The sequence below is a fragment of the Haliotis rufescens genome, unplaced genomic scaffold, assembly GCF_023055435.1.
Source record: "Haliotis rufescens isolate VD_foot unplaced genomic scaffold, xgHalRufe1.0.p SCAF_8, whole genome shotgun sequence".
Lineage (NCBI taxonomy): Eukaryota > Metazoa > Mollusca > Gastropoda > Lepetellida > Haliotidae > Haliotis > Haliotis rufescens.
Genome location: NW_025964372.1, coordinates 21,579,436 through 21,594,717, shown reverse-complemented (window position 1 = coordinate 21,594,717; position 15,282 = coordinate 21,579,436). Strand labels below are relative to the sequence as shown.

Here is a 15,282-nt window from a genome sequence, read left to right as displayed (position 1 = left end):
AGGTTTGTCAGCACCATACCCGTGCTCGTGGGTTTCACTGAAGTGGTAAACGCCTGAGACCTGCGTCACTTCGGGCTTTCCTCACACATTAAGCTGCAACACCATGATATAACTGGAATACTGTTAAAAGGGGCGTTAAGCCCAACTCACTCACACACTCACTATTGAGGTACAAATGATAAACTTAACTGTAATAGTTACCAGTGTTTGAATAGTAGCTTCTTGGTATAAAACTGACCAATACATGAGAATTACAGTCGCCTTAAGATTGCTGTGAATACTTATTGGTCAAGAGGGATTGGTCAAGCTGCTTTCAGAGACCAACATTCAGACCCAGGTCAACAGCAAATATTGGTTTCAATTCCCAAATTGAATTTTCCCAAGGCAGGTTGTTACGATCCTAATGATTACAAGAAATGTTACAGATTGCCGGGGTAGCTTGTATTTGTACTGATACCAGATCAGTAAGGAGTAAGAGGCTTTAGGATTACCTTTACATTACTTCATTGAATGCAGTCTGTGACTATTAAATTAAAGAGCATGAAAAAGAAGCTAAAAAAAATAAAATAATGCTTTTAAGAATCCCTGGTCAAGTGAACCATTACTGTGAAATTGACAACACAATAGTTTTCTTTATTAGGGGTATCATTTAGCTTGTTTGAATTAGCCACACACTGACCATCTCTGGCGTTTAGGGCTGGGAACAGTTGACCGTAGCCTTGGCAAAATGTATTTAGATACACATATAAACTGACCTGATCATGCACACACAAAAGATGACTGAAACTTTATCTTCTTTTCAAACAAATGAAAGTCAGAAGGAATGAGAGCAGAGTCAGAAAGAAATGTGGACATTATTCACTTGTAGTGTAACCTTCTGAGTTACCCGTCCCAGCCCTACTACAATTCTTACAGTTGATGAATTATACAACACATTTTAAATATTAAGTCATCCATTTATTTTGTAGCTGTGTACATTAAAAATGGATAAATTGTTTTGAATGACTGTCGTGGGATTTTGTCACTGGCATCATAAGCTGGTTTTCAGAGTCGACAACAGAGGATGGGGTGACCAGCATGGTCAGTCAGCTGACCGTGTGTCGTCTTGCCCTCATGGATTGTTGCTCTTGCTTTCAGTCACTGGTTTATCTGGTCCCAACGTGATTAGTACAGGCTGCTCCGAGTATAGCTGGAAAAATGCTGACTGCAGTGTTAAACAACATTCACTCACTCAAATTATTTGAGTATGTATTTTCACGGTCCAGTATACCAGGTTTGTGTGATTAATATTATGGATTTTTATCATTTGTTGAACTTCAGAAATAAATTTGTTACAAAAATATATAAGCATATTTTCTTTTCCTGGAGAGATTTGTCGCTGTCGTACAAAAGGATTTCCCTGTTCAGAGTTATGTCCCTTAGCTGTGCCAGGAACCTAGAATCATGAATTGGAATTCCAGAGTCGCCATGGTTATGTTCATAAGTTTCATCAAACTGGTAAATTTGCGCCAGCATCACTTAGGGATTTCCTCCCATGTCAAGCTTACATGCTGTGATGAAACTCTTTTGAAAGTGAATAAACCAAACTCTCACACTCAATACCACCCTCACAGTTACATTTCCACAAACCGCTTGTTATATATCACAGTGAAATAAGTAGGGTGTTGAAATACAATGGCAAACTTGTCTATCTATGTATGCTTAGGTGCGGGACAAGTAGAAATGTTATAAGCCTTAAGTTTAAGAATGTTGCTATTTGTGTCATTAGTAGCTTCTTACTTAACATGTTGATTTTGATATTACAGGGGTGCTGGTTGTAGGAAAAACATTATGGTGTGTGATAAGGAAAGCAACTGATACTTCATGATAAAACCCACATTAACGGGTTTGACTACAAATGAAACAGGAGACTTGTAAAAGAATATTTTAACATTTTACTTTCCCTTGGACAAGTGAACGTTGTTTTGAATTCCGTGTCCCTGACAAGTATATTTATTCACTGTCAAAAATTAATATACGGAAAAAAAGTTTGCATTTTGCAGAATACTTATTCAAGGCTTTGACAATCTATACCAAATATATTTGACAATTTATACTTATGTCTTGTAAACAACTATTGAGGGCAAGTTACCCGAAAAATGAAATTTAAACACATTGTGGAAGGAATCTGAGAGAAAACCACAGTAGATAAAGAAAAAAGAAATAAAAGATAAAAGAAACCATCACCATCAAGTCATAGTGTAATTAAAAACATTCTTACCATTGACCTATTTCAAGTCATAAAACACAGGTTCAAATTAGTTCTCAAATCACTTTAATTTTGAAAGAAATATGTATCTTCTGACATGCAGTCTCGGGCAAAATGGAACCAGCTGCGATATTGTACATTTACGAACAAGGAAAATAACTTCCTACGCAGGTTTAGATCGAAATAGTTACCTAAATTATGTTTGTATTTTATTTATTAAATAGACAAATGGACCTGATCTAGGTCTACAAATCTGCGACGTTAGGCAATTTTTGTCATGGGGAGTAGTAGTCAAATCGGCCACAAAAAAAAGTCATAAAAGCCGTTTTGACCTGCTCCCGGTATGGTCAAAGGGAGACAATTCAGTTGATTTAATATTCCATGCGGTACAGTTTGTCATGCTCCTCACAGCGATAGTACGTTCCCGGAGCTCTCTATACTATCGCTGCCACCAGTCAAAACTCCCCACTGTGAATAGGTGGCCACAACCATGCTTGGAGTTGAACTCGCAACCGAATGACCGTTTTGTTTACAAACAAGTGACGACTGTCGTGACGCCGAATACACTTATCGCTGCTAAAATACTTTCTTCGTTTGTCATTTTGAATTTCTGTTTCATTAAAACTATCGTGTTATTGATATAGTAAGAATGTAAGGGAGAAATTGGTTGATTTTCCGTTAGTCTGCAATCTCGAACCAATCTGATTACGAAAACAACAAAGTAAATTCATTTGGAAAATATGGTCAGTCGTAAACCTTTTCAAATTGAAATATGATGGCCTTCCCAAAGACATAAACAAAAGTATAAACATTACTACATATGGGGTTGGAGGGCAAATTTCAAGATTCTTGAAATGGCCGCGCCCACACTGGTGGCAGCGATGTTACCGAGAGTGTAACGAAGGTGTCACGCGCTGGGAAGGAGCTTGACAGTTTGTGGTCAAAGGGAAGTAATTCGGCTTGGTAGACTGTGCTCCTCTCTGGCCCAAAGAGCTAAACTTGCGGCGCGTAGCAACAATGTAACCAGTTTACTTGGTAAACTCAGAACATTCCACACGGTGACGGGAGTATAAGTTAAAACACTGTATGGAGCTAATACAAGGGACTTTACTCTTATTTATTATTAACATCACATTACACGATTATCTCCCTTAGACCATTACCTGCATTGATGGCGCGGCGCGGCACGGCTTGTCGCCTTCACAACACGCCGCGCTGGCGAGATAATCTTTCAAGGACGTTTATATAATCGTCACGTGTTGACTTCTATCTTGATTCATTGTTCGTTATTAATCTACTTCTATTGGCATCACGCGACGTCATTTTATGTCACACAAACAGACCAACCGGACATATCCTGAGCGTCTGATGCCTTGTTGCAAATATGATCAGTCTTTCAGAATATCATTGTAGCAGAGTGAATATATCATAGTTACCAATTTACCCCAAAACATTTTGAACCAATGTCACGTTAGATACAAATTTTGACGTCACAATATATTGTTTGTAATAACAAAAAAGTGCCGACATAACGTACACTTTAGGATTTACTGATTTAAAGCCATGCAGCAAGTAACAGCAAGGGCAAGCTTATTTTTGTATTTCTCATCTCCAAGATTTTCTCGGAGGGAAAAGTAAAAAAGTTACTTATTGCAGAATACCTATTAAAGGTTTTCACGATCTATGCCCAATGATTGACAATTTATACGTATGTATGGTCGACTATTGAGAGTAGGCTGATCCCGAAAACCCGAATTTTAAACACATTATGAATTTAAGGGCGTCCTTACTTATTTTTGTGTCTCATCTCCCGCAGCCTGCAAATTTCCCTCCTGCCGAAAGAAGAAGCAAAAACAGATGGAGGGGGGATATTTCAGGATTATTATTTTTCTTTCGGCTTGAGGGACATTTGCAGGCGGGGGGACATGATTAACACAAAAACGAATAAGGACGCCCTATAATTAATACACATATTTGGGGATGGTCGTGAAAAAATGGACATAATAAAGAAAAATAGGTTATTTTGAATTTTAATGAATTACCAGTCCCTTAGTACTGACCAAGATTCTAAGTCCTTCATATATTTATGCTTATTGTTCTATTTGATTTTGTGGAGAAAAAGCATGATCGCAATTTAAGAAGTATTGTGAAGAAGAAACAAACACACTCTATAATTCAGAGCTATAAAGGCAGGCCTACATGATATTATATTCATTTTCTGGTACAAAACCACATAAAATGTTTTGAAAGTAGTCACTTTCGTCAGGGAGCCGGGCTGTATCAGTCTCAAAGATAACACGTGTTTGTCATTAACCGGAAGTACGAGACGTAAACAATAAAGTTACTTCCCCTTGGTAAGAATTTCGCCAATGAAATTATCCCTTCTATAGAGTAGATTATAGTATGAGCCAATCGGGATGATGCTTTCATTTTTGTTTCGGTTTTGCATAGCAACCTTTCCAAACACGCCGGAAACATCGTTATCGGCATCATTCATTTCTCTCGGTAAACAATAACAAAGATGGACCAGACTAAGAGACCGCTCCTGATTCCTCCTGCTTTTGCCACATATGCAGAAGAACATGGTGTTTTTGATATGTATAAGGTAACGATTTTAATTCATTAACCGAAATAATCCCAGTGGACGCATCGATAGCCGAGGAAGACTGCAATTCCATTCATTCATATTAGATGCTAGAATACTGAGGCGTTTAGTTTTTTAAAATTATAAATTCTTAGGTGTATATTGGCTCGAGATAAGTAAATTAAATTTCTTTCTTATCCCACATAATACTTTATAGTAAAGATAAGATGGGCAAAACTCCATTAGGCTCCCTTCAGAACTACCGCACATCACTGTCGTTACACAAATAGGCTAATTGATAATTTGCAAAAGAATATATAATTTGCGTCTATACATTCTATTTTCAACCCGTTTGCGAATTAATGCCCTCACAGTTTTGGAGTATAAGGGCACTGTACAACTCATTTTTTTATCATCTACCTTTTTCAGAGACTTCTGGAGCAGTTGATCATCCATCGTCCCACGGACCCAATTGCATTCCTGATAGAAAACCTCAATCGAGACAACAATGATGGTAAACCCCATACCAATTTCCAATATACCGGCCCCTCTTTGTACTTCAAAGGGGAATTAATCGGTCTATGTTGGTGTTTTATTTTGTTTGGGTCAACATATCAAACATTATAACTTTGTTAATCCTGACCCGGAAACCTGGCATTCAGCCATCCCTTCTGGCTTTCCTCCCACATTAAGATGACACGCCATGATCAATCTCATTAAAATCAGATCTCAGTTCTCGTTACTGCTAAACAAAGATATGAGGACATCCCATTACGGGTCACTTCAGAACGGCCATTGCAAATTTTGACCGACCAATGAAATGACTGACAAGAAATCGACATTAGCCAATCAAAAGGCAGTTTTCTCGAGGTTTACGACACTTGTTTCAAACTGGTGACGCTTCGAAACATATTTTGACTTATTCTCGATTAAAAAAATTAAAACTGATAAGAAGAACATTCTGGAACGGCTTATAGATGCCGTAGATTGTATGGATACAATCATAAAACCCGTAACTGTCGTTCGGAATACCTCGTGTTAAGTATTTCGTTGTTGCATGATTACAAAACACATTCCGACAGTCACTTTCATGATCTGGTAAGCAATGCTCTGATTGGTTGGATGAAAGGTCGTTCTGACATGACCCTTAATGGGATGTCCTCCGATCTTTGTTTAGCGATAGCGAGAACTAAGATCTGATTTTAATGAGATTGCGCCGTGATATAACTGGAATGCTGTTCAAAGCGATGTTAAACCAAACTCATTCACTCCCTCTGCTTCTTTACATCATATGATACAGGATTTAGATATTTTAAATTTCTAGGACTATAACTGATATCATCCAAAATGTCCTGAAGAAAGTTTTCTAATTTGGTACATATAAATTAAGACCTGTCAAAAATTGCTAAAATCATTGAAATGTCCTGATGCCATTTGTCTCTTGCTAAATCACAGTCTGATATGGCCAAGTCCTTGTAACAGTATTCTTGTACCAAGTTTTCAGCAGGTATCAGTGTTATCACAGATATTTATAACAAAATGATCAATGTCATGTGTAGAGAGTTCCAAAAGATACAGGAAAGTTTAGGATGTAAGAAAGTAAAGCAGGGATGGTGCGTAATGTTTTCCCCGATGTACACATGGTATATGTATGTTGCAGTTCCACAGATCATTGTCTTGGGCCCACCAGCCTCAGGGAAGAGGTCTATTGCTAAACTTGTCTGTAGCAAGCTACGGACGACCCACATCACAATGGAGAACCTCATCCATGATGCAGATTTGGACATCAGAGAACAGGCAAAGGAGTTCATTTCAAAACGACAGGTAATATCGTTTATGATGTGTATGACAATATGAGTCAGTCCATGAATAAATGACAGTTCCATGAGACAGGTCATCCAATATATATTGAGGACACTTACAAAGATGGTCATGAAAAAATGTTAACAATTGCTGTTCAAGTTATGATCAGCTGCTTAATTGCTTAATGGAACCTGAGTGCAGGATCGGCACGTCCGGAAGCACTCATTAAATCTCAAACATCATCATCATCATTAATGGAAAGCAAATGAAATCAGTGATAGAAATGTATTCAGGGAACTCACAAAGATGTTTAGGTGTGACCATTGGGATTTAAGTGTGCCAACAAGAAGAATACTTTTGAACCTGCTTCCTACCCAGTGAATGTTATTTCAAGTTATGATTGTTGTCAGGCTGTCCCCACTGAGTTGTGGGTGAAGATTGTCCAGGAGAGGATGAAGTTGTTTGACTGTGTGAAGAAGGGCTGGGTGATGGAGGGCTTCCCCCAGACCAGGGAGCAGGCCCAGGCTCTACAGGAGATCGGGGTCTACCCCAAACATTGCGGTACGTCATTCTATAAATAACTAACACCCCGGATTCCAGGTTAGAATTAGTCCCCTCCAACCTGGTTGAAAGCGGCGAACCAAATGGATTGGGTGGTCCAGCTCGGTGACTTAGTTGATTGTGTGTCATCATACCCTGACTTTCCACATTGTCATGTATGCTGTACTAGGGGCCTGTGGCCTTACAGTTGTATATGAATAAACTGATATACTGAATTACAGTGTCATCATACCCTGATTGGGTGGAACGATGCTTGCAATATTTCCATAACATTTTAAGAAATCGCAAAACTTTTATTTGAAATTGGATTTTTTATGTTGATTATTTTTACCTGTCAATCTTAGCATTTGAGCAAAAAATCTGTACCCACCACAAAAAGGTCTTGCCTAAGTACCAGTATGTATTCTATGTATTGGTGTATTTATCATGATAGTGTTTGCAATGTGATGTATACGGGCCAGGATTTGGACAGTAATCAAACTAAGACCAAAGAAAATTGTATCAGATTGCACTGAACAAATTGTGCATTTCCATATGCGTACCAACTGCTGTTTGCATGCCTTGTTGTGATGAATGTTGCCTTGTTGTGATGAATGTTGCCTTGTTGTGATGAATGTTGCCTTGTTGCAGTGGTTCTTGACTCTCCAGACACCGTCCTTATAGAGAGAGCAGCTGGGAAGAGAGTGGACACCAAAACAGGAGGTGAGTAGTGGATGATATTAAAGTTGGACAAGGCAAGGATAGTGGGATAACCTCATGGTTGAGTGCACATGTGTCATTCTTGAGGCCCAGGTTTGATTCATCTGCTGGGGCAAGACCATTGCAGGTTTCCCCCGGCCATGTTTCTGGAATGTTGCTAAAAGAAACTCACTCACTCATGATGCAGAGTTGCATCCCTTTGGCACGCCAGAAACCTATGATAGAACTTGAATGTATGTTTAAGAAGTGATTGACTTGACTTGTTCTCAGTCTTAGAGGTGTCTCTTGCCACATGATCACACTGAAGCAGCATGGTAATTTCTTCTTTTTCAAGGAATTAAAATAATTGTATGACTGCATCTATTTAGATGTTTACCACACAACCTTTGACTGGCCGACCAACAGCGATGTCCAGTCTCGCCTGGAGGTAGCGCCAGGATATACGGAGGAGGCGATGGTGGACAAGCTGGTCATGTACCACCGCCACATCGACGGCATCCTCCGCTGCTATGGTGACACGCTCAAGACAATCAACGCTGACCAACCTAAAGCCGACGTCTTTGCTCAAGGTACACCACTGTGAGAGCTGTAATGTGTTACGTGTTCATTCCCAAATTAAAACGGAAAGATTAACCCAGAAGATGTGAATAATCAATAAATTAAACTGAAATGCAATGGATTAGGTTTACAATCATAAAAGGTACTACAATGGGTCAAAATATGATGCAGCAGCAATAGATAAAAGACTCTATTAGTGCACTCATGAATGTCCAGTATTTGTCATCATGGAATGTCTTGAATGAGGCACATGATCTGTTCTGGATGGGAAATACTGTAAAGTTTAGTTCTTTGACTGAATCCTTCGTCAGTGATGCGATATTTACGTTTTGTGATGGTTTGATATGATCATTGCAAGACACTTTGTACAAGTTGGACAAGTTAGTTTATCACTGAAACGTGATAACAATGATATGTTCAGTCTGTAAAAGAAAATGGAGTCATAAAACTTTCATCACTACTCAGAACATTTCAATCAGAACAGTCTTGTTTATTAATCCCTGCCATGAAGAGGAAGGGGGATATAGGAATGGGTGCTGTCCGAGTTTCCTTGGCAAGGACTTTGACTTACTCTGAAAATGGCGGAGCAGTTCTTGAAAACCGTACAATATTTCTTCACCAAACTTTGCACATAGATAGGTCTAGTGGTAAACTGGTGCCTTTTGATAGTTTGGAATTTTTTACTTTGACTTCAAAGACTGAAAATGGAGGTAGTGCTCGTTTCCGGAGGGCTTATGCCTTGCACACAACCAGACATGTCATATTGGGGGATATGAGTATTTCATGCTTGTTTGAATTAAGTAAATGTAAAATCTTAACTCTCCCACTCACTCATGATATCCACAAATTATTTGCTTGGAATTGGGAGTAATTAAATTTTGTTAGTCAGTTTATGTAAAAGTTAAAAGCCAAAGTATGCTTGAAACTTTTTCAGAATTGTGTTGACCCAAAATGTGTCTATTTAGGGACCAGTTATTTATTGCAGAGGGGGTAGGTCAGAGATTTTTGATGCACTTAATGTGCAGAAAATGATGACTCTCTCCTAATGCTTTTCATATTTTTGGATGGCCCCATTTCCCTGCAATTTTTTCATGACCCTTTCCAAATCTGTGTATTATGTTTTATGACTCTTTCTTAGAGACTGTCATATTTTTGGGAGACCCTACCCTGATTCCCTCTGACCCCCTCCCCCCTCCTTTCCCCTATCATAAATGACCGGTCCCTTACAAAAAGATGGATGAGATAATAAGTGGACAACATTGAAAAAAGAGCTCATCAGGAAATGCAGCTGAGAAATAATATCCTTAATAAGTCTCTTATTAATATTGAAGATGTATTTTGACAGGGTAGGGGTAACGTTTCAGCAGGTGTCACCATTTAGTCAATTTGGTATTTTTGTTGATCATATTTTGTTGATCATTGAAAGATGTATGAAAGCATAAAAAAGATGACGACAATGTCTATCAACATCTTGACAGGCACTGTGTTGCTTTGGAACATACCGCTAATCTTGTGATAGGGATTCATATTGTTCTGACTGCCTACGTGGTCTAGTGGATAGAGTGTTTGCCTGGAGAGTGGGATTATACCAATATAGTACTTGTTCTCTGCATGGCATGGCATGGCTCTGCATCAAGGACTGTCAGCTGGGAGTCTGTTTATACTGTGTTCTGATGTCCTTGGCTGTGATGTTGCTGGAATATTGCTAAAAGCAGCCTTAAACCATACTCACTCACTGCATACTGTGGGGTCTTCATGTTAAACTGTGGCATGGTTTCTCACTAGGCTAGCAGAAGTTGTTGATGGAGTAACAGTATGAAGTATCTCAGTATTCCTTTGTTTGTTTGTTTGTTTGTTGTTAAGCCGCACTCAGCTATATGGGGGCGGTCTGTAAATAATCGTGTCTGGACCAGACAATCCAGTGACTGACATGAGCATCCATCCACGCAACTGGGACCGATGACATGCATCAACCAAGTCAGCGAGCCTGACCACCTGATCCCGTTAGTTGCCTTTTTCGACAAGCATAGTCGCCTTTTATGGCAAGCATGGGTTGCTGAAGATCTATTCTACCCCAGATCTTCATTGGTCCTCAGTATTCCTATCATTATACAAAAGGATAATTTATATTTCTAGCATAATTTCACGATTTTCTTTACTTCTTATGTTGATACCATGAACTCTTTCTCTGCAGCGTTCACGTTCCTGTCCAGCCAGCCCAGGACCAATGCTCCACACACCCCACGCATCATCATGCTGGGTCCTACCGGGAGTGGGAAGGGAGTTCAGGCTGCCCTGCTGGCCAACAAGTACAACGTTGTCAATGGTGAGTCGCAGACACCAGAACTCTTCACTCCTCCTCTTCTCCGGACATCAGAACCGCTTCCGTGGCTTTGTTCTGGTGGTAGAGTGTCTGCCTTAAGAGCGGAAGGTCCGGGGTTTGATCCCCAGCCATGTCATACCAAAAGACATTAAGAGATGGTTCTTGTTGTTATCCTGCCTGGTATTAGGCATTAAGGGGCTAAAACAAGGACTGGTCTGCTCAGAGTCAGTATACTGTGTCTGAGTGGGGTATTCATGTTAAACCGGGGCATGGTATCTCAGTGTACTAGCACTATAAATCGGCATCAGTCCTAACTAGTACAAGCAGCCACACACACGCACGTCACTATATAAGTGCCATTAAATCATGGATGCAACATTAAACCCCATTTCACCTCACCTCCCAACATCAGTGGCACAGGTGGTCTTAAGTGAGTTACTTCCCTTAGTTGTGCCATGATTTGCTGATCCTGAGTTCAACACTCATGACTGGAATCCCAGTTTACACTTGATAGTGCACCTCCATGGTCTAGTGGATAGAGCGTCTGCCTGAGAAGCAAAAGGTCAGGGGTTTGATCCCAAGCCGTGTGATACCAAAAGACATTTAACGATATCAAGGGGATAAAACAAGGACTGGTCGGCTCAGAGTCTCTATGCTGTGTCTGGGTAGGGTATCCAGTGGCTTAATCTATGGCATCTTAGTGGGTGAGCGCTATTTATGGGCATAAGTGAAGCATTAAACACACAACACACACACACATCGCTATATAAGTGCAATTATCTTGAACACGACGTTAAACCCCATTTCACCTCACTCTTTATAGTGATAGTTTCAAGACAAAACTGGAGCTGATAACAGCTAGACAGTGTAGTACTGGATATTTTAAACGTCAACATTAAAATAAGACCAACATTGTTCCTATTTCCAGTGTGCTGTGGTCAGCTGATCAAACAGGCTATTGCTGATGAAACTAAAGCCGGCATGGCTGCCAAAGCTTATGTGGAAAAAGGCATCATGGGTGAGTATATCAGCTTGATTTTGTGGACTTTGTATGTTTGTGTGCACTCAGCAGTATTCCAGCTTTTTTATGGCAGATATGATGACATGCATCCGATACTGAAGACCATTTCTAACCTGGATCTTCAGGGTCCCGTGGGCTTCTGATAGTTACATATTTGGCTCTCATAATGCGATGTATCTGATTATGATCAATTAAACGATCGGCTCCATATTTCAAGATACTGACTGACATTTGTTTTATATCCCTTCACATCTACAAGTGAAGACTAAAATTTAGCCTCTGAAAATACTGCTAGTTTAAGTTTTATTTTATACATTGTCTTAGACTCAAAATATAAGAACGGATCGTAGAGAATATCTTCATTTCTGAAGAAATCTAGTCTTGCTATTAGATATGTTTGTTATAGGGTGTGTGTGTGATACAATTGATACTACAGAAAGATTGAAACCGTTTTAAATGTAAAGAGTTACCTCCCCTTGACCATGGAATTGAGATGTTATATTCATGTCACACACTATATTACCGGTACTGCTTTTTATGATCTGTACCAGAGTAATCATCACCACTGTCCATATCCTATTAAACCACAGCATTTCTGACGTTGGTAGATTTTGAATCCCCTTTTAAAACATTGAACTAACCTAACAAGCATAATGAGGGATGTTATTATGATGCAATACAGTTTTCCCTACCCCATGTGAAGTGAAATATAGTATAGTTTTGCCCTTAAATTTATAGCAGAAACATGAAGATGTGTACATACTAGTGATTGACGTTACAATCATGATAATATAGTGACCCACAGGACTCTCTATGTAAAACAAACAAAAGTTAAAAATCATTTATGTCCATTCTTAATATGTATGTGTAAAGGACAAGTATTTTACATTGTAAAACCCTTTTGTACTCCCAGAAGTCTAATCGTAACCATTCTCCTGTTTATGTAGTGCCTGACAACCTGGTGATGAACATCCTGGAGGTGCGTCTGTCCCAGCTGGACTGTGTGACGAGGGGGTGGGTGCTGCACGGATACCCTCAAACCAGGGAGCAGGCCGAGCAGCTGGCTAAAGCTGGATTCAAACCTTACAGGTAAGTCAGGGCACAGATTGATTTCTACCTTGTGTTGTCCAACTGCATCTCTTTTATTCCATCTACCTAAGTAAAGGCACTTTTTATCAACACTATTCTTGGAAATAAGAGTGAGTGTGTCGGGTTAGTCCTGCACCATGACCGTGGAATATATTTATTTTATGAAAAAAACATAATCTAGAAATGCATACAAAAGCAAGTCTAGCCAGCTCAAGCTAGCTCTATTCCACAAAATCCTGAAAATTCCTGAAATCAGCATAGGGAATTTTATTTTTATTTTTAGAGTCAAGAAGGATATTGTGTAATATAAGATTTCAGAGACTAAATGTTAGTCTAGTGTCGGGTTTTAAGACGCTTTTAGCAATATTCCAGCAATATCACGGCGGGGGACACCACAAATGGGCTTCACACATTGTACCCATGTCGGGAATCGAACCCGGGTCTTCGGCGTGACGAGCGAATGCTTTAACCACTAGGCTACCCGGCCGCCCCCCTTGGAGATAAGAAACCCCATTCAAATACCGTAATCACTGGTAATGGTGTGCAAATTATTTCTTCTCTGTGGCATGGTTGCCATGGTAACATGACATCACTGTCCCCATGGGGATTTCAGCTTAGAATTTGTCCCCAGGAATCCATGATTGTCTTTGGAGGCAACTTGATCAGATGCTAAGGCCTGGTGCTTTGTTGATTGTGTGGTATTGTATCCTGGCGTGAGACATTGCTCATTATATCTGTCCCTGGTTTGTCAGGGTCTTGTTCCACAAAGCCATTGTAGGGCTACGGTCGTCGTAAGTCTATGTTAAAGTATTAGCGCTACGATCGCTATGTGGAACGGGGCCCTGGTCTAGTCTCAATTATTGACATGCCACCATCATTTAACTGGAATAGGGAGTGCAGGGTTAAACAACAAACAATTATGGTTATAAATACCAGTTCACGAGACTCATGCCTCATTTTCTCCACCAGACAATTCTTCTTGGATGTCCCCAATGACTCTGTACTTGAGAGGCTGACCCTCCGCGCCACAGACCCCATCACAGGGGAACGCTACCACATGCTCTACAACCCCCCACGCACACCCGAAGTCAAAGAGAGGCTCCAGCGCTTCCCGAAAGACAGTCAAGAAGAAGTGCGAAAGAGGCTTGCTCAGTACCATGCATATGTTGAGGAAATTGCAGACTTTTATTTGGATGGCCAACATGTGAACGCTGATCAGGATCCACATACTGTGTTTGAGTGTTTGGAGAGTATGATCGTCAATCCATTGCCCAAACGTTTCAATTGAGTTCACAGGTCCTAACAGTATTATTTGTTGGTTGATATTTAATGTTATATAAGGCCTTGAAAAATGTTTCTTATCATATTGCTTCATCTAAAACATCCTGTGAAGACAGAGGGTATTTTGATGGGTTTTTAAAAAAAAAACCACAACTGCTGTAAAAAGTAGTTGGATGAAAGTCAAGGTTTTCCCAATTTTAACAGAGTTGTCTTTCCTTACCATGCTCAAAACTAAATGACCCCCAAGTTTTAGGCCCAGTGGAAAAAATATCCCTGGCACTCTGACCCATTTAGAATAAAGTTGTTTTAAATGAACATTACTTTTTTCATGGCCTTACATTTGTTATCAGATCCGTCCTGTGATATGTAATATGTGATTTATGGTTGTGATAGTTACGGAGGGTTAATGGTTGATGTAATTAATGGTGATATCTTCTAATAGTAACAGGATTTAATTTTGAGGTCAGAATATTGCCATGCCGGTCTTTACTTCTTTGATTGCTGTACAAAATGGATACGGTACCGATACAGCTGATGACAGAAATATGCCTCCATTTTCATATCGCTGATGATCTTCACAAAACACATACCGTAATAACAATTTGCTTGATGATGAAGAGGATTGTTTACTTGACCATGTTGAGTAGGATATTTGTTATTTTAATCAATATCTTGATACCATCACCAAACCTGCATCACCTGTTTGACCACTTGACAGATATATTGTTTCCCAGCACCAATAAATGAATTATTATTTATGTTTATTCATAATAAATTGTTTATATGGAAATCTTAGTTTTGCATTTGTTTTTGCAAAATGAATCCCAAATCAATGTTACGTTTTGGAGACCTTTGTAAAATTTCTCAAAGTTTTATTGTCTTGTGATATTCTTGAAAAACTGTGGCAAATTTAATTATATGTTTGTGTAGGTTCATAATGAAAACACTGTTATAGTCCGGTATCATCCTGCTGTAAATACTTGTATACAAAACATGAATATATTCCAATGCCAAGGAAGAACACTTTTCAACATGTTTGTCGTTAGTGTTACCCTGTGGGATTCTGGGTTAGAATTGGTTCGCTGGTTGCAAGAGATAACCAAATGGATCGGGTG

At 39.5% G+C, this 15,282-nt stretch overlaps 1 protein-coding gene across 1 annotated transcript; it reads left to right on the top strand.

Moving 5' to 3' along the window:
• Positions 1 to 4,683: 4,683 nt before the first annotated feature.
• LOC124115740 (adenylate kinase 8-like) lies at positions 4,684 to 15,193 on the top strand. Its single transcript, XM_046476842.2, has 10 exons — positions 4,684 to 4,853; positions 5,262 to 5,346; positions 6,493 to 6,656; positions 7,046 to 7,196; positions 7,827 to 7,898; positions 8,264 to 8,464; positions 10,648 to 10,779; positions 11,705 to 11,794; positions 12,745 to 12,886; positions 13,856 to 15,193. The coding sequence occupies exons 1-10, from the start codon at positions 4,770 to 4,772 to the stop codon at positions 14,172 to 14,174; spliced, it is 1,440 nt and encodes a 479-aa protein (XP_046332798.1). The 5' UTR covers positions 4,684 to 4,769; the 3' UTR covers positions 14,175 to 15,193.
• Positions 15,194 to 15,282: the final 89 nt, after the last annotated feature.